This window comes from Plectropomus leopardus, chromosome 8, assembly GCF_026936395.1.
Source record: "Plectropomus leopardus strain MGB_pleo_1.0 chromosome 8, ASM2693639v1, whole genome shotgun sequence".
NCBI lineage: Eukaryota > Metazoa > Chordata > Actinopteri > Perciformes > Serranidae > Plectropomus > Plectropomus leopardus.
In genome coordinates, this window is record NC_142183.1 from 12,871,717 (window position 1) to 12,894,083 (window position 22,367).

A 22,367-nucleotide genomic window follows, 5' to 3' on the forward strand; every position below is an offset into this window, starting at 1 on the left:
GCTCACACATTTTAGGTCATGATTTCTGTTATTTAAGGGGAAACTTCAATATTTTTTAACCTGGATCCTATTTTCCCATGCTTTTGTGTCTGAGAGACTAACAGAGACACAAATTTTTGAAATTGGTCCACAAAATGAGAGCGACTGCTGCAGCCGCAGTAGCAAAATAGGCTGCAATGTAATCCCTATGGGCAATTGTACAATGTAAATCTAAGTACAGTATCTATGTATATCTAGAAGTGCTTGTTTTTGCAACTGACAGGCTCAGATTGTTACTATAAGTGTCTAATAATGTTACGGAGAGGACCCCACAGAGAAATTCAATATTTTTCTTAACTTTCACTGATCCAGTCTGTTTGCTAGCATGTATAACACTAAGTCTTGATAACAGAGAAGTCTCGATCTGAAATCTTACAGACTTTTCCACATTGTCAAAAACAGCTCAATATTCATTCATGACAACGAACAATCTTTGAGAAACACTAACCTTGCTCTTCCCAGCACACCTCTCTTCAACTCTCATTAATGTTTTCACAAATGTTTTCCTGCAGCAAGTCGCCTCAAGAGAATTCAGAACGAGACTTTGCCTGGAATTTGAGCCCTCTAGTGGCAGAAAGCTTTTTTTACTGGACCTTAGTTGATAATGCACAATTGTCTATAGGGATTACATTTCAGCAGTGTCTTCACTGTCGCTCCAGCGGTTGCTCTCAATACTCAACTTATTCAAAATGTAGTTTTTCCATTCGTTCTTTATATGGGAAAACTGGGTCCAAGTTGTAAAATACAGAAGTTTCCCCTTTTAAGGAAACCTTTGTCAGTGAAAGTAAAATAAAGAGAAGAGGAGGGGAATGTATCAGCACATTTGCATGAACCAAGAGTCGCTCAGTGTGGCTGATTTCACTGTATGTGAGGCAGTTACTGAACATGTCATGAAAACACTTTCTCCATTCTTGTCCCTTCTTCACAAGTTCAACTCAGTGGTTGCATCAGTCGACTGAACTTTACCATCTTATGCATGTTTTTGTTTTCAAAGCAGACATTTTTATTGATTTTTTTTCAATTATTCTATTTTTCATTGAGTCATGCTTTTCATCACAAGCCTCTATTTTATATAGCCTATAATAGGAGACATATCTGTGTGTCCTCTTGAGAAATAAAGCATTGAATCTGAAAATGTATAGATGGATATGTTAAATAATATGCAGTCATACTGTAGACTGATAGACCTTGAAATGCTAAGTTAAATGACTCTTGACACTTGGCATTTTTAGATGTAATGAAATGCACACTACGACCTATCACAATTTTGGATATCATCTTAAGCTTTAAACATCTCATGGACCTAACAGAGTTTTTTAGAGAAAAATCCAATCATATAAACTCTAATATACTTAAGAAACAAGAGCCAGGTCTAATTGAAATTCTCACATGAAGAGCTAACGATGCACATCCCATCTTTGAAGTATCTTGTGACTGTGCCGGTCTTGTCTTGCAGATCAGTGTGTGGATAAAGCCAAAGTTGAGGAGAGTGAGCAGAAGGCTGCGGAGTTCTCCAAAAAGGTGAGACATTAATCACTCCAACAGCCCCCTTTGGTTGGCCGGCTCCCATCAGCAAAGTTTTTTCCTTCCTCTGAGCTCTCAGACAAGCTATTGATTTTCCATGCCCTGATCAATACCTGGGTGTGACGCTACATGATCCGTATCAGCATTACAAGAATCGATGGCGATGATCTGATGTATACTTATTTGTGCACAGAGGGAAGAGGGAAGTTATGTGCCTGCTTCTTTAATACAGTTCTGTGTTTTAAGCTGGCCCTCTAAGGGTTACTGTCTCTATCTTACATTTCCTTTCTCAATTCATTAAATGCTTGATTAATTCATTATATATTTTTCATTTGTTTCAAAGAAATAAAATAATGGGTAATTTAAAAAACTTACCTCCGGGATATTTTTTATGATATTTAAATGTGGCTTAAGGAGCCTCACTGCCTCTGTCTGACAACACCAAGGGGGTCCTGGATGTTGTTTTCTTAAGAGTCCTGTCCCACCAGTCCACCACGCACCCTGCTGGGCCTGTGAAATCATTGTAGCGACATGGCTTGGTTTCTGCAAAGGTTAGATCCGTCAACATGCGCGAAAGCCAGGCCTGAAACAAAGACAAAGGACAACAGGGCTCTAGGGCCACGAGAGCTATGAATAGAAATCAGCCAGAGAGTGTAAGACAGCGCGTTTTGGTGTTTGTTGATGTGCCCCATGGCTATTCTCCTGAGACAATGTGCCGCTCACCCACCTGTGTGTGTTTGTGTGTGTGTTTACATACGTGTACATGTGTTTGGTGCGTGCACACAGACATACTTGTGTCTCTTTTCTTGCAGTTTGATGAGGAGTTCAGTGCGCGGCAGGAGGCCCAGGCCGAGGCTCAAAAGAAGGAAGAGAGAATCAAAGAGTTGGAGGGGAAGATCCAGGCCCTGGAGTCCCAGGTAAATCCATACAGAGGAAACCCAGCACTCTGCAAAACTGTTACATTCCCCCTGAGATCTTTATACTACACGTTTTCCCCAAAAAAAAAAAAACATGAAAAAAGAGTGAAAATCTTAATGTCTGGAAACTCTTTTAATCATTTTTTAAGTTAAAAACATCTTATGCGATCTCATACAAAATGGAAGTGTTTGCCTTGAGATCGTAGCAGCGAGAAGTGATGGCGCCACTAGAAACAGGGCTGATTTGGTCAGAAGGATGCCTTTTCACCTCACTTACAGATATGCTGCTGCTATAAGTGGGAGTTATCATCCATGCAAGAACATTTGATTTAATAAAGGGTCAATCTCCTGCTTAAGTTGTAGCTCTTTATAATGGCGAATTGCTCTATTGAAGCTTTTCCTATGTAATTCTATCATCACAGAGATGGATTGCATTTCTTTTCTTGGCCTCTACATCATTTCTTCCCAGGCAAAACCCTCCATTTTGAGCACAGAAAATGACTACTATTTCCCCCTTAACCCAATTTCAAATGCTTTAGCACTGCCTTGGGACAAAAGGGCAGTTTGCTTCCCTGCTTAGGGAATTTAATATAAACCAGCATTGAAAGATGGTATAGCTACATTTATATCAGAGATTGCTTTTTCTTTCAAACATTCATCTCAGGTTACTTAGGTTGGCGCTCACCGTCTGATAAACTGCACCTGCATATGTGGTCCAAGCATTACTGGGAGTTTTCTCAGCTGTAACGTGCTGTTACTTCAGTCCTCTAGCAATCATTCTTAAGTCCAAAACAAATGCTGTGATGTAGTACAAGCTTTGGCCACTGTCCTGGCAAAAGTCACAGTGTTTTTCTCCCTTAGAACCTAAATTGTGTTTCACTCTCACTCCTGCACTTCATATGCCTGAGTGCTGTGTCACCACTTGTTACCTGCATTTGTAGCCAAACGGGTTCATCGCTCACTCTGCTCCTGATTAATGCCTGCCTATTTAAACAATACCATCAGGATCTAAAGCTCCTCTCCACCTGCTCCGCCTGCTCGCCCCTTTTTCTGCCTCACCCTCTCCTTCTTCCACCTTCTGTCAAAAACGAATGTATCAGGCTGCTGTGTTACCTTTGCTTGCCCTCTCTTCCTTGTTGGGGCTTTTTATGTTGTGTTTCTTCCCCTATAACACACCTTCCCCTCACCCTCCCCTGGCAGGCCTCTGTCTTTTGAAGACTGACTGACTGTGGTGCATTAACAGGTAGTGTAGAGCAGAGCAGCCCTGGAGAGCAGAGCCCTCTCTTCCTCTGTTTGTCCGAATGCTCCTTCAAAGAGCCGTTAGTGCTGGAGAGCCGCACATCAACAGGCATTAACCTCAGCAGGGAAACATATAAAATGTTTGGCACAAACCTGCATGAATGTGGCCATGAGGACCAAAGACCATCCCCTATACATCTTGACAATACAGAAATAAAATTATACTTACAATAGGGCTGCACTTTTGAGCATAAATAAACTTTACTTGAATGTGAATCCATTAAATTTGTTTGGGTTTACAAAGAGTGCAGTTAATTTTCACTGGCCTCACATATTAATTTAATTAGAGTTGAGTTTTAGGCTGTAAGGGCTTAAATGTTTTCTCCTAATGTATGCAGGCTCTGTAATAACAATTCCGAGTTATCTCCTGTTTTTTTATTTTAGGCAGGTGTTCACATAGACCATTCAATTGCTACCTCAAGCAATGTACAAAACAACAGTGCCATCCTCTCAGACGACTGTGATTCTGCCTCTTCGGGAGGACTTGCTTGAAAGAGTGTGTTTTGCAACCTAATTCAAGCTTGACACAGTGTTGTAGAAGGCCATTAACTGTGAGAGCGCAGAACCTTTAAATCGGCGTGAGGACATGCATTGAGTTTGTCCATCAAAGCTGCTGTGCTGTCACTGTCGTTTTGCTGAATATGAATGAAGTGGGAGCTAACCCTAACCTTTCATCTCCTAGACAGAATTCCTGTCAGATAATAAAACACATGCATGCCTGAGTCGCTTCACTTCACCTTGTTTGTGAACCAACACATTTAATGAGAGTCTTTGTCTGGGAACTTTGGCATTGTAACAAGCAGCTTGTTTGATGTGTCTGTTTGATTATCCCCCAATTGAGTTGAGTTGAGGTTCTGCCTGTAAACATCAACAAAGGACACAGGAATCACAACAAGTGGAAATCATCCACCCTTCCCCAAACCTTTGCTTGCAGCCATTCAAGACAAAAAAAAAGGAAGCTATTCATTGAATTGGCTCTGGATGTGATGAATAATGTAGCACTGCAGTGGTGCATTGGAGCACTCTGCGCCATCCCATTAATAGGTTTTAACAACCTGGCGGTCTTGTAGCTGACCCATCTTGGCCCCGAGAGAAGCTGGAGGTGTAGTGGACCACTTTCTCTCTCTTTTTCTGCCAGGCTGCCTTCCGCTCTGGCTGATTACAGAATTTGACTCAACTGATAATGACAGCAAATCTCACAATGTAGTCCCCATTATAATGTGTGCTTTGCTGTTATGAGAAAGAGCCAATTCAGTTGTTGAGCCAAAAAAATGTCTGGTCAAATCTACTGACATTCGGATGTGTTAACATGCATCCTCACATTACTGAAAATGGTGGTGAAAAGAGCTGGACCTCTCAGAGAGCAGGACACACAGTATTTTACCTGCTGAAAACCTCTTGGCTTGCTTTGTCTTTAAAACGGAGATATCTCTGAACTCTAACTTTTAATCCCTGAGGATAAAAAGATAAAGAAAAACCTCTTTGATTTAAATATTGCACTTAGCTACCATTTTCTAAAATTCTTGCAAAATGAAAGGTTTTTTTTAAAGTCATCCTCCAAAAGTTTCCATCTCTTTTTCCATTACACATATTAAATATTTAGTTTTCCACAGTCCATAGTAAGAGGTGTTCTGTAGGAATGACTCTATAAAAAATATTACATTTCAGATGCCGCGGAATACGTTCCCATCCTCTTTCTTTTGGCAAGGTCGCACAGAGTGAAAATATCAAAGCAAAATGGGTACATTTCTAAAACGAAGACTGCAGAGTGAAATCAATGCCCATCACACATCTGAGAGTGTTAAGTTGAAATGTATTTTGTGATGCCAAAAAAGAAGAAAAGGGAAATGGAAGAAGGGTTTTGAAGGTACACCAACTGTCAGCGATGCTGTGCCTTGTTCCCATCATGCTGTAGTCAGTGCTCTACACTGATGTTCTTTTGAAGGTAGATTACATCTTGTTTTAGGTGTAAAAGTACAGCACACTCTGCCTTTTGCACATCAAATAGCTCATTCAGACGAAATGGGAATATAACACTGTATTTGTCACTAACTGTGTAAGGGACATCCTCTTTCCTCCGCTCGCCTCTTTCTCTGGCTCTTCTTTGTGTTTGGTGTGGGTACTGGACCTGTTCTGGTGTACTAGTGTTCTCCTTTTTCTCTGTCTATCTAACCCACCCCCATTTGTGCCTCTCTGTTGCCCTCTGTGTGACATGTGTGTTTCCATGGTGTATGTGTGTGTGTATGTGTGTGTGCGTGTTGTATCTGCACAGTTAACTATTGAAAAAGAAAACCTCAAAGAGGCTCAGAGACTCATCAGGGAATCTGAAGCCAAGGTGGGTGTCCCCTTTGCATGTTCAGCGCTCGACATAATCACTCAGTTAATCACCTGCAAATCCAAGCTATACATGAAATGAAGTGGGTTTGCAATGTTTTAAATCTTTTGTTGGAGAAAACTGATTTTTGAACTGATCTTTTGTCCAATTTGCCGTCCTCTCTGCATGTGTGCCCCGCTCCATATTATGCCTTTATATTCAATTTACATTTTAGAATATGAACTGACATGCAAGGCCTCTAATCTTTATTTGCAAGACAAACAAATCTCAAACTGAAATACACTTTAAAAAAAACGTCTATTGAATTGATACTTGCTGAAATGCTTTGTCTTGTGAAATTACTAATCCACAAAAAGTGATAACACCTTTGTCAAGATAAATAATGAAACAGTTGGAAGCTATGTCGACCCTGTGGTGGATTTTAACTACACACATTTCCTTCTTGTTTAATGTGATTTTCATAAGTAAACACTTTCTGATTGAATTCCTCTATCAGAGATGAGATTGGGGCATAGATTTAATCACATAGCATTCAGAGTTAATTACCTGCCATGCTGACCTCCCAATTGAGTCCAGAAGACTATGAATCCAAATTGGATGGGTTAGATTTCATATTAGCCTGGTTTTCCACCATACACAGAGCTCCAGATGGGCTCTGCAAACTTAATATTGGCCAAAAAGCATCAAACAGACCTTCACAAGCCGGCAAGAAAGGCAATATTCAAACATGCAGGATAATAGATGTACTATATATCAATACACAACACACAGAAATTATGCTTCTGTTGTCTTCATGATGCTAGTGTATTTTGTCTCACATTAACACAGCTACTTACATATTCTATTCATATAATAGTTAAAGCAGCCAAGTCACCCAGCAGAAAATGTAGGCATTTTATGTTTCTCCAAACCAGAAATATGTCACATTTGCACATTTCATTTGTGTTTTTTCAGAGGAATCTATGCCCCAAATGTCAAATGTGGTCGTTTTGTAGTAATGGTCTGTGTTTTTCCAGACAGCTTTTATAGGCTCCATATGTGAGTGTTTTTTAGGCTTTAAACATAGGTATTAAGTAGCAACCTGTCAGCAGGGATAGTTACATTAAAAACAGTTGTTTTTTAGTAAAACAAAACTGCTCTTCCTGCTGGAATTGTGCCCCACAAACTGAGCAAGCCAAAACATGGAATTTGTTGAACCATTACCAATTGTTTTTTGTGCACATACCTAACCACACATTAACCATAGTGTTGAAACAAATCTGCAACGTAATAGAGTGCAAATGTAATGAATCTATGGTTTGCAGAAACGTACAGTGCCAACTTTTTTTCCGTCAGTTTAAGCAAACTATATACTTGTATTTGCCAGTTCAGACTCAGACACTTGGGTCATGCTATATGTGTTGCATGCAAAACATGTATGGGCTCATTAATTACATGCAGAACGTAAAGTGGGATGTTGTCCCATATCAATTGAGTTTAAAATGGCCATTATTATTTAAGTCACAGTACACAGCTATTTTGCATTTTACAACTTATGGGCCTCTTGTTATTAAATGTTTGTTTTGGTATTTGAGGAAGGAGAAGCCAGTGGCGGTGGTGCTGGATCCCGAGGGTTCTGTGAAACACTGGGCTTATTATTGGGTAGATCAGAGTCGGAGAGGTAGAGAGAGAGACAAAGACTCGAAGGGCCCCTCAGTATGGAAACAACTGTGGTCTAATTTAGCAGCTAATTTGCTTCCATTCTCTCATATTAATCTTAAAAGAGGAAACGGGCCACAGAGGGCTTGAGATTGACAGACATGTAATCATTGGATGTGGATTTTCACTGAAGGGCTCTGGGCGATCTGGGTAAGAAGCTCCTTGCAGAGCACCTTTTTAGTTTTGGCCCTAATAAACAATCTACCAACGCCATTATGTAATGAAACACAGTGTAATGTCTTTAAATATGAAGCCAATCACATTGTACGCACCCAATCAAGTGACTGGGGGTAAAGCACATTGCAGGGAATTGGTTTTGGAAATGAGAAGTGGAAATGCTCTTTTTTTTGGTAAGAGGCAGCATCTAATCAGCTTCAAAGATCAAACCCTGTCTCAGCTCGGGTGTCTGTAATTGTTGTATTTGCATAACTTTTTTTCTCTAAAACCTTTTTCTATTGGCATTATCACAGTGCTATTACCAGCTTACCTGTGTATGTGGTATGTGTGATAGTGCAGACATGTCAAAGGACTGAGAGACTTTGTCTTATCAGTCAGGGGTCTAATTACATCCCTGTCTGCTGTTTAATAGCCTGCCATTGTGAGGAGTCGTGACGACAACTTGATGGGAAAGCAACATTCTTATCTTTTGTAAATTAGAACTGAGGTTGATCATAGGTTTTTCTCCAACATTTGCTTCATATTTACAGACATATCGACAAAGATTAATGACAACAATAGGGGTTCTTTTGCCTTTTTACAATTATCCATAAAAAGCATACATTTTGTTCAAATAACTTTCTAGTATACCTGTTTTAGCTGGTTGTGTTAAAGGATATGCTATGCATGCAGAGGGCGGGGAATGCTGTTATTTTCAACATTCTCTGCCTTCTGCCTGTATTTTTATTTTTTCTTCCACTTTCTGTGCTTATGTCACGTTTATGGCCGAGTTCCCCCTCAGAGCTTAAGGCTCGAGGCCTTAAGAAATCATAGTGACCATTTGCCAGACTGTAAGCAGCAGGCATCCAAGACACATAGTGCTGAAAAAACACAAATATAGCGAGGCAAAACACTAAACAAAAGTGAATCTGTGGCTGGCTCGTAGTTTCATTTTTGCTAGAAAGTATGTTTACAAACAGCAACTGATAATCCTGCAAAGTACACCTCTTAAGATCTGTGGTGTAAATAGGAATTGTCACTTCAATGGGCAGTACAAAACTGTGGCAAATCTTGCATTTCATAACCATATGATTGATAATTATAATTTATCTGCTAATTTTGATGATTTCAGAACAGTTTTTGCAATCTGTTTGACAAAATTGTACATTTGTGACACCAGCTGGGAAATATTGTAGCAGAATGAAAAAAAAAACAGTTCCAAAATATAATTGAGTAACTTCATTAATTTGATTTTAAGGCTGACATGATGTAAGCATTACATGATAACTGTGTCATAAGCTGCGTAAGTCATGGACAAGAATATTCTTTACACAACTATTATTTAATTACGACAACTACAACATATCCTCACACTCACACTGCATTTAGAGTTGCTTTAGGGCGTCATTGTTTTTTTCTTTTTTTTCTACAGTCCCTAAGAGTTTTCTGTTTTGTATATATTTGTAGTGTATTTTATTTTTGACCCTAAAGTTTAATTGGTCTAAAATACACATAATTGCCTTCTACAGGCTGAACCCAAGTATCAGGAGAAGAAGAGTCTTATAAAAAATTTGATGCCAATTTTATCTCTAGAGATCTGTATATATTGAAAAGAAAAAAAAATTGCTCCCTACTTTTCCTGCTAAAAGGACTCATAGCAAAGTCAACTTGGCAGCGCTTGGCAAACATCCACACTGGTTAGTAATGCGATCATCATCTCTTTGGTTGGTGATGTCGTGAAAACAGCAGAGGCCATGACCTCCTTTTGTGGTCTGAACTTCGAAGCAGCACTTGCACAGAACTTAGTAATCATTGACACTAAGACAACATGACACCACTGCAGTGAGCGGGTTCACTCTAATTGACACACACACACACAGCTCACTGCACACAGTAGAAACTCCTTGAAAGTTACTAGATAGTAAGGATAGATACTAAAGTTGTGCATTATTTTTCACAGCACAAAACCGCCTCTTTACCAGCACAAAACAAAAAAATGCCTTTTTGCTTTTTCCTATTAGTGACATCAGATTGAGGTTTAGATTAAACCAAAGGGAGCCTCGCAGGATCTCAAGGCTATCTTTAACATTTCCACCTTGTATTTGCAGATTGCAGCGGGTCCAGCTGCGCCCGGAGCACCACCTCCACCACCATTACCAGGAGGCGCAGCAGTTCCACCTCCTCCTCCACCACCTCCTCCACCACCTCCACCTGGTGGTGGTCCTCCCCCTCCACCACCTCCTCCTCCTCTTCCCGGCCACGCTGGCATTCCTCCACCACCCCCACCACCTCCTCCCCCAGGTGGAGGACCTCCACCTCCCCGCCACCCCTGGTTGTGGGCCTCCGCCTCCTCCGCCTTTCTTTGGTGGCCCTGGTGGTCCTCCTCCACCTCCTGCGTTGCCTGTCATCAAGCTGCCTTATGGACTGGAACCCAAGAAGACGTACAAGCCTGAAACCGTGATGAAGAGGGTGAACTGGACCAAGGTATGTCCACCTGAGCTCTGATTCACTGCAACATATTTACTCATGTTCACTGATGAAATTGTGGATTTGTGACTGAACGGGAAATAATATTCCACTGTTGACAGGAAATATGCAGTCTTTTCACCACCACACTGCAAACATTTCGCACTAGCTTTAGAGGATACTTGAAATAACCCTACACAATAAGATAATGCAAAGTTGAAGATCTAAACTAAAAGGAGTTATCTATTCAAATGCACTCAAGCAATGCAATCTAGTCAAACAACCATTCAGCCAAAGGCCACACTATTCTACACTCAGCACCCATTTCAAAGGATTCAACAGTAAACAATTTTCATTGCTCAAATGTCCTTGGATTTGCACAGTCTTAGCATAATTGAATGAGGACTGGGCTGTGTAACGTTCCATCACATTTGAATACAATTTCAATAGGACATTCTCTCGCGTGTGGGCTCTTTTTGCCATAGATAATTTATCCATTGCCTCAGGAGTTCTTAGCATTAATTTAATGGTTTTTTGCTGATGCTTGTGTGACCTTGCGTCTTTGTCTTCAATTACTGACAACCACCAAAACATCAGACTAGTTCTTTTGACATCATGTTAGTGCTGCACATTATATTTAATGGTTTTAGTGGAATCAGGCTCTTTATTAGAAAGACATTTTGAATGTGATTTGTCAATGTGTTGAAGGCCATTGTAGTTATTGCTTCATGTTTGTAATGTTTTTTCCCCCTAAAAAACAAGTGAACAAATAGCGAATATTGTGATTTCCATGATACATTATTTATTTCAAAAGCAGGCCACCAAATGACTGACATAAATGAGAGAAAGAAATGTGGAAATGCAAGTCAACGCTGACTTTTGCACTGCAAGCAGCATGTTACAGGTTGAATTGCTGTCACCTCATGGACTCTTTAAATACCATGTATGCAAATGCTTCTCTCTGTGTGGGAGTTTGTGTTTGAGAAGATAAAATTATTAATAGTGTCATGCGGCTGTAAGAAATAGCAAACCTTTTGTGTGAACAATAACAAAATAACAATCCTGTTTTTTTCCTAATACCAGGTGGGGCTGTTGGTGCCTTAATATTCTGAATATTATTGGTGATTTTCTTGTGCAGTATTTCTGTGGTTTTGCACGTATGATTTGTGTGCATGCAGTGATGTGCCAATGCCCATTGTCTGGGAAGTGCACAGAGGTTAATGTGCAAGTGCACTGACCTTGCCTCCGCAGGAATTGTAGTCTGGGGATGCAAATGAAATTCATAACCACCTGAGGAAAAACAATCTGTGTCTCTTGTGTCGATTAAGTGGGACAAGAGTCGTGTGTCTTCTCTATGTGCAGCAGATGGAAGTATGGGAGTGCCAGGAGCAACTATGATTTGGTTATATAAAGAAGGAAGGGAAAAATAGATATTTTTATGCCTCTGTGGTAGTGACAGCCGTGGCCAGAGGCGTTACACTTAAGGTTGTATGTCGTCCGGCCTTCTGTCCATCCATCCGTCCCGTTGTTGTGAATGTGATATCTTAAGAAAACTTTGAGAGAGTTTCATCAAATTTAGGACAGATGTCAACTTGAACTCAAGGATGAACTGATCATGAACTGTTTGTGGTGGTCAAAAGTCAAAGTTACTGTGACCGCACATCCATCCCATTCTCATAAATGCGATACCTCTGGATGGCCTGGAGGGAATTCATTGCATCTGACACTAACCTTCAATTGATTAGGATTTTGAGGTCAATGGTCAAGATCACTGTGACTTGCATCAGTCTCATTCTTGTGATCACCGTATCTCAAGAACACCTTGAGGGAATTTCCTCAAATCTGGCACAAACGTCCACTTGGACTCAACTGACTGGAATTTGGTGGTCAAAGGTCAAAAGTCAAGGTCACTGCAAGCTTACAAAACATGTTAGTGCCATCTTAAATGGCACTATGTTAAAAATGCATGTGAACCATCTGGATTTTAAAAATTATAACTGCATTTCAGCAACACATATATTTAAAGTTTATTGCCATGGTTACATATGAGCCCAGACTAGACTGTATAAATAATGAACGTAGCTACTGTAACGTTACCTGCTTGTTTCTGGACTACCATCACCATCTTGTTTTTTTGGAGCCAGAAGAAGTTAATCAGACAAAAGGTTGGAGGTGTGAAAGAGTGAGTGGTGGATCTGTGTGGATCTGACTGGAAGCTGAGGACACTACTGGCAGACAGCCTGTCACTTAAGCCACCCTGCCCTAAATGAGCATGACTTTGGGCCTTGATAAAATGCAAACGGGTGAGTTACAAAACAATTCACCCCCTGTACCATTGTCATAAATGTTAAAAGCAGCTGTAAAGGTGTTTATTTCTGCTGTAAATGTTGGTATTTTAACATGGCGGTCTATGGAGATTTACTTGAGCCAGCCTCAAGTGGCCATTCAGTGAATTGCAATTTTTGGCACTTTTACGCTGGCTTCATTTTTCAGTCTTGAAGTTTGCTGCTTGGTCTGGACAGACATGGCTTTAAAGTGGAATCTTAACTTAGCTGGCAGAGTTATGCAGTTATGCAGAGTTAACGACAAGGCAGTAATTCTGGTTCTCAAATATATCTTCTCTCTCCACTACCTCTTACATGTTAGTGAAGAGTATGAATCACACAACTCTGTTAGGAGAAAAAGAGGACTTTTATATTATTGTGGAAAAAAGGCTGTAATTACTGGGAAATGGAGTTTCAGAGGAAGCTATGTGAGCATCTGGCAGTTCATGACTTGTTGCATCATCTGTGCACAGTTGATGACTGCTTACATACTTATAAACATACCATCTAGCAAACATACATGCTTACATACCGGAGCTAAAGTCACATTCACATTCAGTGGGGATGGCTTTTAAATAAGAAAATGTAGACATATTTTGACATTTTCAATTACAGTACAAGTCCTCCAGTCAAGCAAAGGATGTGGTGGCAGTGAATTTTTAGTCAGAAGCAGTAGTACGAGGCACTCGCATGGGAAAAGACCAGCTCAGGCACACATTGGGAAATGTCAGCTTTGTTTAAGTGCTGAATGCATTTTAAATCAGCTTGGGTTATTTTTTTTCCCTGTGTGTACCTCCATATCAGTGTGATTCCCACAGAAAGTTATTAGTGTAGATTAAGAACAGGACTGTCTAAATGCCAAAATAAACAGCATATTCACAATTTAGTTCTAAATGCCTTTCCAGCCATTTAATTTTGAATTTCACAAACAAAAATAATGATAATTTTAAAAGCATTCCCCATGAGAACATAAAGTGTATATGATCTTACATTGCTAATTAGGGATATCTGTAAACATATGGGAATGGCAGAACAAAAGTCAGTCTTCTGTGACCGAGAGAAAGTTGAATTAAAAAAAATGAACAGTTGTATTTCTCTGTTAAATAAGGAAAATAGATGTGAGAATATTACTTTTCTTATCATTTTATGGCTTTCTAGTATGTATTTATTTGATTGAAAAGCGCTGCATACCTATGCTGTCATATGCTGAATAACCCGATAAAATTTCAGGAAGCCATAAGGGTATGAGATATTACATACTGCCCAAGCTCACATGACCTCAGCTGATATCACAACGTACTGTCTGATCAAGCTGTTAACTTCAGAATAGCAGCTGTCAACAGATGTGCAGATATTCAGTACAGCAGCACTCCCTCTAGTGTGATATTGCTTTATCAGATTATGAATACAAAAAATAATAACTTTCTCCGACAACATAAAACCTAAAATTCCTCCAGGGCCACTTAGTCAAGAAAAACACTTCTCAGCAACTTTTAGATTTAGCTTATTGCAGTTATTTGTATTTGGCAGTATGGCTCTGTTTTGGGGACCCCCCTGCCCTTCCACGTGCTTAGGTGGAAAACATAAAACAGGAACAGCACACATTCCTGAGGCAGGGAGAGCAGCAGCGCAGCACCAAATAAAAGAAAAGAATAAAACCCCCACAGAGCAGGCATCAATGACACAACGTCATAGATCAAGTCAGAACGGCACAAGGAGGAGGTAGGTAGGAGCAGGTCGCAAAAGCGGCATGCAGAGGAAACAGGGAAGAGCAGGCGGGCTAGAGCAACTTAAATAAGGCGGCGCAAGTGAGTTAGCGAATCAGATGGCCATCAGCTGCTGAGGCTTGCATGATATCAGCTGATATCAACAGTAGCAACGCTTGACACCGTGGCCTGGCTGAACTAACACTATGCTCAATTTATGCATGTGAATACATCTAGATTTTTTGTGGTCATAAATGCATTTGAAATTGTATGACAAATCTTTCAGTTTATAGTTTCTCAGTGACTTTAGTGCCTTATCCATCTTAAATGAAGGACCTCACTTAAGAGGAAGATGGGCTGTGACTACCAGGCGTGTTAAGTTGTTTTGTGCCATTTTCTCAACTAAATTCACAAAGTAGGAGTGCTCAGAAAAGTTGTAATTTCTAAAAGCATTAAAATGATTACGGTTGTTTCAGGTTATTTTGTTGTATTTATGTGCACTTTTTCAGTCACTACACTTTTTTGGTTCAATATTTGTTTTATTTTGTCTTAGTGCTACTTATTTTGTCAAAGGGAAAAACATCAGTTCTGTTTCTTCAGGTACTGAGGATGTATCTATCTAACACATTTTTAAGAGTGAAATATTGATTTTTTTTTTCCCTTTATTGTGTTTGGATTGCATAGAAAAAGACATGCTCCCACATTTGAAACATTCAAGGGGCTGATAATCTCTTTTTTTTTCTTTTAATAATTTAAAGTTTGAGTTTAATAGTGTGGCAAAATATCATGCAAAGTCATTCATTCCAGGGTCTCTATGGTGTGATAGAACGGTAAAGAATGAAACAGATTAAGACTTGCATCATGCAATGCCCATACACATGCAATATGGTTAATCTTTTCCCTTATAAAGCTAAAATTTGGAATGTATTTTTTAGAATGTATTTCGGTTCACAGTAATACAGCAATATACATTAGACACTTTCAAGCAGCAAAAAACGATTATCAAAGTGAGCGTTAATGGATGATGATGATGATGATGATGAAGCTAGTGGTGTAGATCAGAAATAGTTGATGTAGTGAAAAAGATATTGATGATGTACTATTTTCAAATAATTCTTAAACCAGCATGCTCTGTGGCTACTGTTGCTAAAGAGAAATCCCATTAATGATCCGATATAGCAGTATCATGAAAGCAGTAACTCTGACATCAGTATCTTGGAAGATTACAAGATCAGAGGCAGGACCACGCTGAGGGGTGGTCTCAGTAACGTGTTGAATCAAGTCAAAAGAGGATGAGACACATTGGGTCCCACGGGGTGTCTGAAATGGCCGAGTTCATGGATGAAATCTTTTTCGCCTGTGAAGCCTCAATGTCGATAAAACTTGTCAACGAAGAGTCTTTTTCTTCTGTTGTTCATCAGAGAGTCTGCAGATATCCTCCTCGAGGCTACTAATGTCTCTGTTTGCCCTCGGGAGCAACAGGGAGTTTTTTGCACTTCATTTTTTTGTTGGCTTGTGCAATGATCCTGCGTCCTTCTTAGAAGGCGATCAATCAGTCACTCAAGTGGGAGAACACAACTGATATGAGCATGATGGTAACAGGATTTGTCGGTAATTCAGGCAAGGAGATCCTGGATTAACCTGCAGTAATGGTTCACTAAGTAGCCTCATTGCTAACAACAACTGTCTTGCCACCAGCTTGTTTACAGTTTTACAAGGTTTATGTCATATGTTGAATGTGAAAAACACCTCTGTAAATTGTGGGGCTGTCAGTAAGGATTATTTTAATTGTCAATTTATCTGTCAATTATCTTCTCAATAAGTCCATCAGTTGTTTGATCTGCCGAATGCCAAGAAATTGTGAAAAATGTTCAACGGCGTTTCCCAAAACCCAAAATGACATCCTTGAATGTTATGTCTCATTCACAATTCAAATATTTTCACTTTGCTGTCTAAGAGGAGTAAAGAAACTATTGAGAAGCTGGAATCAGAGAAAAAATCTTTAAAAACTATCCAGACCGATTAATCAGTCTTTACATTAGTCAATTAGTCAGTGATTATTTTAATAGCAGACAACTAAACGATTAGCAGCTCTTATACATTGTATTATATATGTATGTCTATATATGTGTGTGTGCGTGTGTGTGTGTGTGTGAGTGAGTGAGTGTGTGTGTATAACATTATTGAATTTTTTACTACACCACAATTTGCTGTTTGGCCACTTCCTCTGAATTAGGCCATCAGACACGACACAGAACACTTTCTAGGACTTTGAGTGGGATGTATGAGAGCAAATATCTGCACAGAGGCACTTTGTTATCTACCTCGACACTCGACACCAACACCAGCTCATGTTCAAAACTTCATAAGCCTCCCATTAAATCACCTTTTGTTGCCTTTGTGGATCTCGGCACTTACACTTACCACCGTTTCTATATGGCCTTGGGAATGATTGCCCAGCATCAGCTGGAACTCTCAGTCAGCGTTGCATGAGTGTTGTGCTCTTACACCTCACTCTGTGTGTAATTACTGCAGGTTTTGAGGAGGTTAACGGCAGCAGGGCAACAGGCCAACTGAACGTCCAGGCTCTAGATAAGAGCTCTCACCATAGCACTTAACACAATGTACAGCAGATGTAGTGCAGTGTCACACACATTATTAGCTGGTAATAACAGCAACATGTCAGATGGGTTTGTTTATGCCTGTATCTCAGTGTACACTCCTACTCCCCTGTCTACCGAGCAGTGTGGAGAGAATTAAAGATGAGGGGTGTGAAAGCATCCCTGTGGCCTGCTATCACCTCCGTGTGTGTAGGTGCTTGGTTGCTTCTTAGAAGCTTTGCAGTTTCAGGGGAGTCTAAGTTGAAGAAGTGTACAAACAGGGTTTGTGAAGTTTTTTTAACTGCACACTGAAAATCACATATTTCGTTCACCTTACGAAAGGTCAACAAGAGCTCTGATGTGAACTGTTAAGTCAGGCTCTATCCTCACATCATCATTTAGACGTGGTCCATATTCACGCAGTTTGTCATCACATGAAAGACCGTCTTTAACCCGACAGCCTCATCTTTTGCTGTCTCTGTTTGTTATGTTTGCTGCTCAGATGCTAAGGATGAACACAGAAGGACGTGTGTGCGTCCACATAGAAAAAAAAAAGCACACACAAACCCCATCTCCAGTGAGAAGAACTTTTTGAGTGGCAGGTTGGCGGAATGGCGGTCTCTGATTGTGGTGATAATGGAATCCTTGTGTCATTGCAGATAGTGCCTCAGGAAATGGCAGAGAATTGCTTCTGGATCAAAGTCAAAGAAGAGAAGTTTGAGAGTCCTGACCTATTTGCTCAGCTCTCCCTCTGCTTCTCCTCGCAGAGCAAAGGTAAGGAGGCGTCATCACTCTTCAACCCTTCCTTAATTAATCTACACACACATGCTTCATTTAGCCTCTCAGGCAATAGACGCCAAGCCACTTTCATCTTGTGACACTTCAGGACGCCGTTTTTTCTCACTGAAATGTTAATTACCTTAAAACCAAGCACTTTTCTCTCTGCATTTGAACACCATCTATATATGCTCTCAAGTCAAATGTCTGTGCCAATTAGGGATACCACGCGTTTGCTGCAGTGTTTTTATGTGTTTGTGTCTTTGAGAAATGCAATGTGGCTGCACATTGCTCCTTGTACCCTTTAAGTAGTTTCAGATCAGTGTTTTTCTGTGTGCTCGTGGGTGTGCACAAGCTTGAACTTGCACGTATATGTGTGAACCGAGAGCAGTTATGCTTGTTTTGCTTCTTGCCTTTTTCCAGTCCAGTAGGCCAATCCTCCATCAGGGCAGACGGGAGGCTTTTGTGAAGGAGGCTCTGGGAGTTTTCTTGTCCCGGCCAGTTTGTTTCTCAGATACACAACCAGGCTACCTAACTCGCTGATGAATAACACAAGCAGTACAGAGCAAGTTTGTTTTCTGTATGGAAAAGAGTGTGTGAAGGCACTTGATGTATTCCTCCCATGACAATTTGAGTGTTTTCCACTTCTTTGACAGTGTGTGTGTATGTGTGGAGTACACCCCTCTAATTCTAGCAGCAGTGGGAGGGGAGAAGTCAGAGCCCTGTCAAGCGCAGAACAGTCAAATCTGAGCTCTGTCAGGGTGTGTGGACATAACTATACAGAATCCTCCAACTTTTCCCATATTCCCACCGTCTGTTTGGACACCAGTCAGCCCGCCAGCAGCTTCTTGCTCCGTCTTTCTCAAAACCTCCAGGCCTACAAACTAGACTCGACTCTTTTTCTGTTCTGTGAAATAAATAGCAATTTTGCCTCAGCTGCTGCAAGGTGATTTGCCGGCATAATACAGATGGAAGGAGAGTGTGGGTAGAAAAGAACAGTTGTTGCAAGGCTTAATGAAGTGGCAGGGATAGGCCTCTCGTCTTTCACCAGACGATATCTGCCAGACATTGTGTATTCCAACAAATGCTCAGTGACGTTTCTGAAGTAATCAGACCTTTTTGACACCTTTGCAACACCTATTTAATTATTTTAATCTTCAACTGTGTTCTTTTATTAGATTTTTACATTTTTATTGAGGGGGATAAATTTAATATTTAGTGAAAGTAAATCAGCAATATGTTTGCCGAGCACAGCTGCCATAAAATACATTTTCAGATAGGTTCTTAAAGTGAAATATAATTCACCATTTGGAGTTTCGCAGACACACAGCTTTAATTTAGCTTTAAATGTCCTTTTAAATTCTTTATTAAATTCACTTTCTCACCCACTGGGGGTTTAAAAAAAACGCACTATAGATAGTCCATGTTCCCGCTGGCAGGGTAGGAATTCATGATCCAGCATTTCCCCTGGGAGTTACCTTTGCTGGATCCCTATCAATTACCCCTGCAGCGACTTCACTGAATCAGCTCTTTTCCCTCTATTGTTGAAAGAGAACATGATTTGCTCATGAATGAAAAATGCTGTTTAATGTTTGATATCTACCAAACCACCACCCCCCTTTCGTCAGGGAAGTTGAAAGTCAATGAGAGGAGCTTTGATGTAGATGGTATTGCAAAAAAGGTGCTAGATGGGATCTTCCTAAAATGAGATAGTAGTTCATTTGTTTTTCTCTTTCCTCTATTTCATGATTCATGCAGTATAAGTCTTTCAGACGCATGCCATCTGAGGATATATAACAATAAGTGTGCTTGAACATTACACATTTTGTCAAAAAAGATCCCCGCCTTATTTCCGCTTTGAATCTGACCTATTTGGGTAGTGAGTTTTCCTTAATCTTAAGTTCAAGTTGGTTAACTGGTGTTGGTTGTACTTTAAAGCAGTGTCCAAGGATCAGGTGGAGAGATGGAGGCTTGCAAGATTAATTCCCAAGGTCTTGTACTCTTATTGTAACCTCTCATTGTAAACACTGGCTATAAATCCTTTGTGCTGATTTGACAAACAAGTCACTGGCGAAAACCAACTTCATTTGTCCGAGATATTGCCCCCTATTTTTTTTAGTACTGCATCCACATACACACTTTTTACACACATACACATTTTTTTTTCTATGCTTCTTTGTGGTACTTCCATCTTTGCCACATCTTAGACATGGATATTTATAAGTAACGCACACTTCGGGGGACTAGTGTATCGTGAAAGATGAGGCAAGCAGGTGTAAATGCCTTCCCTGCAGAGCTGCCCTCAGAAAATGGTGCAAAAAGGCGTCTGTTAACTCCACGTTTCTTGGGATTCTTGCTTGTTACTTGTATTGTTGAAGAACAACACTTTGGCAGTAAAAGAAAAAAAAAGAATCACTTTAACAACCCCCAATTTTCAGATGCTTATTGTGCTCAGAGGCCTCTAAAACAACTGAGAATGCAAGACTGTCATCTCCCCTGCTGCTTTTATGAGTCTCACTGTTTAATGAGTTTTTCCAAGAAAAGGAGATGATAATCAAGAGGGATTTCAAGCTCAGCTTCAGTCTTGTAAAAGTGGCTTTTTTATTTGATTTTTTTTTCTTTGTCATTTATTATGTGGTGGTTCTTTGGCTTGATTGAAATTCAAAACATATGTCACTTATTAGGTCTGAAAGCTATTGACATGTCAGTGATTAAGTCACACACACAATATTAACTTGTATCTCTTTTTGGGATGGCTCGGGCAGCCACAATTTTTTTAACAGAGTAACCAATTTAACCCTGCCATTAGTGTTGTTGTGATACTGGAATTACTAACTTTGATACAATGCCTTGAAAAATATTGTAATTTGATACCATTTCTAATACCACAGAGCAAAATTGACATTAAGTACAAACAGAGCAAAACTTTTATAAAAAGATAAATATAACAACAATGTAAAATGAACACAGCATTTCTTTGTATGGTTTGCAGAGAGCAGAGAACAGGAGTTAACAATAGTTAAAACTTTTGTACATTTCTGAAAACAATAGTCTTGCAGTAGTGCACATGTTAAAGAGCCTTTTGAGGTAGTCACACATTCAAAATGTCGTGCATATAATAAATACATCAAAATTGTGCTGCAACAGCCTTGATGTGAATGAGATGAAGTGATGAGAAGACAATAGGCTTTGGTGGTATTCGTAGTGTGAAACTTGACAGAAACAAATAAAACTCACCAAAACTGTCTTGGTTTGTCTTGTTAGTCATTTAGTTGGTCAGTCCTTCCGACTATCTGTGTAAAAAATGTTTCTCCGCCTATATTTTTGAAAGTGTTGAAAATTATATACCGTCAGTATTTGTAAATACTGATGTACCGAAATACCACCCGAGCCTAGTAGACAATGCTGTTAGCAAATGACATGAGGCAGAACTATGAGGGGTGCCACAGCAGTGTGTGTGTGTGTGTGTGTGTGTGTGTGTGTGTGTGTGTGTGTGTGTGTGTGTGTGTGTGTGTGTGTGTGTGCGTGCTCTTTACCTCGCTGTTGGAAAGGAGAGAGCATGAGAAAGTCGTATCGATAGTATGGAAAAAAAGCATTGCAGCCATTTGAAGTATTCAGAATCAATATGTTTCAAAACATCAACATTAGCAACTGGACGTTCTATTTAAATAGCAAAATAAAAGACTTTGAACATGTCCATTACAACCCAAAATGTCTGTTGCATTAAACACTGCCCAAGTACATGTACAAAATACATTTTTTATTTACAAGTTATTTATTTACAAATATAAAGTAATCATGTTGCTTGTTTACCTATAAAGTCACAGTGATTAAAGCGTCCAGTTTTAGCTCATGAAACCCCCACTGCAGTAAAAGAGACAATGAAGCCTTTTTTAAATTCAGAGAGCAACTCTGTGATAGATCTTGTTTTTGAGCTGCTAACATGGCTCTGTAGTTTATATACATGAACATTAATCCTGTTTAAAATTTTGAATATTTTCTATAACACATATAATACATAACACACGCATTCTGTATTCATTTGAAAAAAAGTCTCAGCCTTCTCCTGAGAGTTGAAATGTATTACACTTAAAGTTACATGTCAGTCACTGATGTCGAGGCAGGTATTTCACCTTTGGCACAAACAAGTGCTTTGTAATTGGAAAATTGTGACCACCCAGCATCGAGCAGAACAATTTGTTATCGAAGACACACATCTTTATTTACGTTTGCTCACCACCCCTCCTTTTCACGTCTTTTGAACTTGTGTATGAAACATTAAATAGACCCTGTAGATCAACCTGGCCACATCATACAATTATTTAATTTCCCATTAAAGCAGGTCCTTCCCCTTTTGCTTTCTTTCTCTTGTCCTTTTCCCCCTTTTCTGCCTTTGCTTGGCTGTATCGGCTTTTCTTTCTTTCCCTTCACCCTCTTTTCCATTGACTTGGCTCTCTCTCTTTTTTTTATTTTACCCTCATCTCTCCTCAGTTCGCTTTATCAATCAGTGGGTTGTGCCTTTTGTA

The 22,367-nt window shown here is 39.8% G+C and overlaps 1 protein-coding gene across 1 annotated transcript in view; it reads left to right on the top strand.

Moving 5' to 3' along the window:
* diaph2 (diaphanous-related formin 2) overlaps positions 1-22,367 on the top strand; it is a 462,996-nt gene that overhangs the window by 159,223 nt on the left and 281,406 nt on the right. Inside the window, 6 exon segments of the mRNA XM_088080903.1 lie at positions 1,496-1,560; positions 2,376-2,480; positions 6,052-6,114; positions 10,077-10,285; positions 10,287-10,452; positions 17,724-17,838. Coding sequence (XP_087937029.1) covers positions 1,496-1,560; positions 2,376-2,480; positions 6,052-6,114; positions 10,077-10,285; positions 10,287-10,452; positions 17,724-17,838 — 723 coding nt within the window.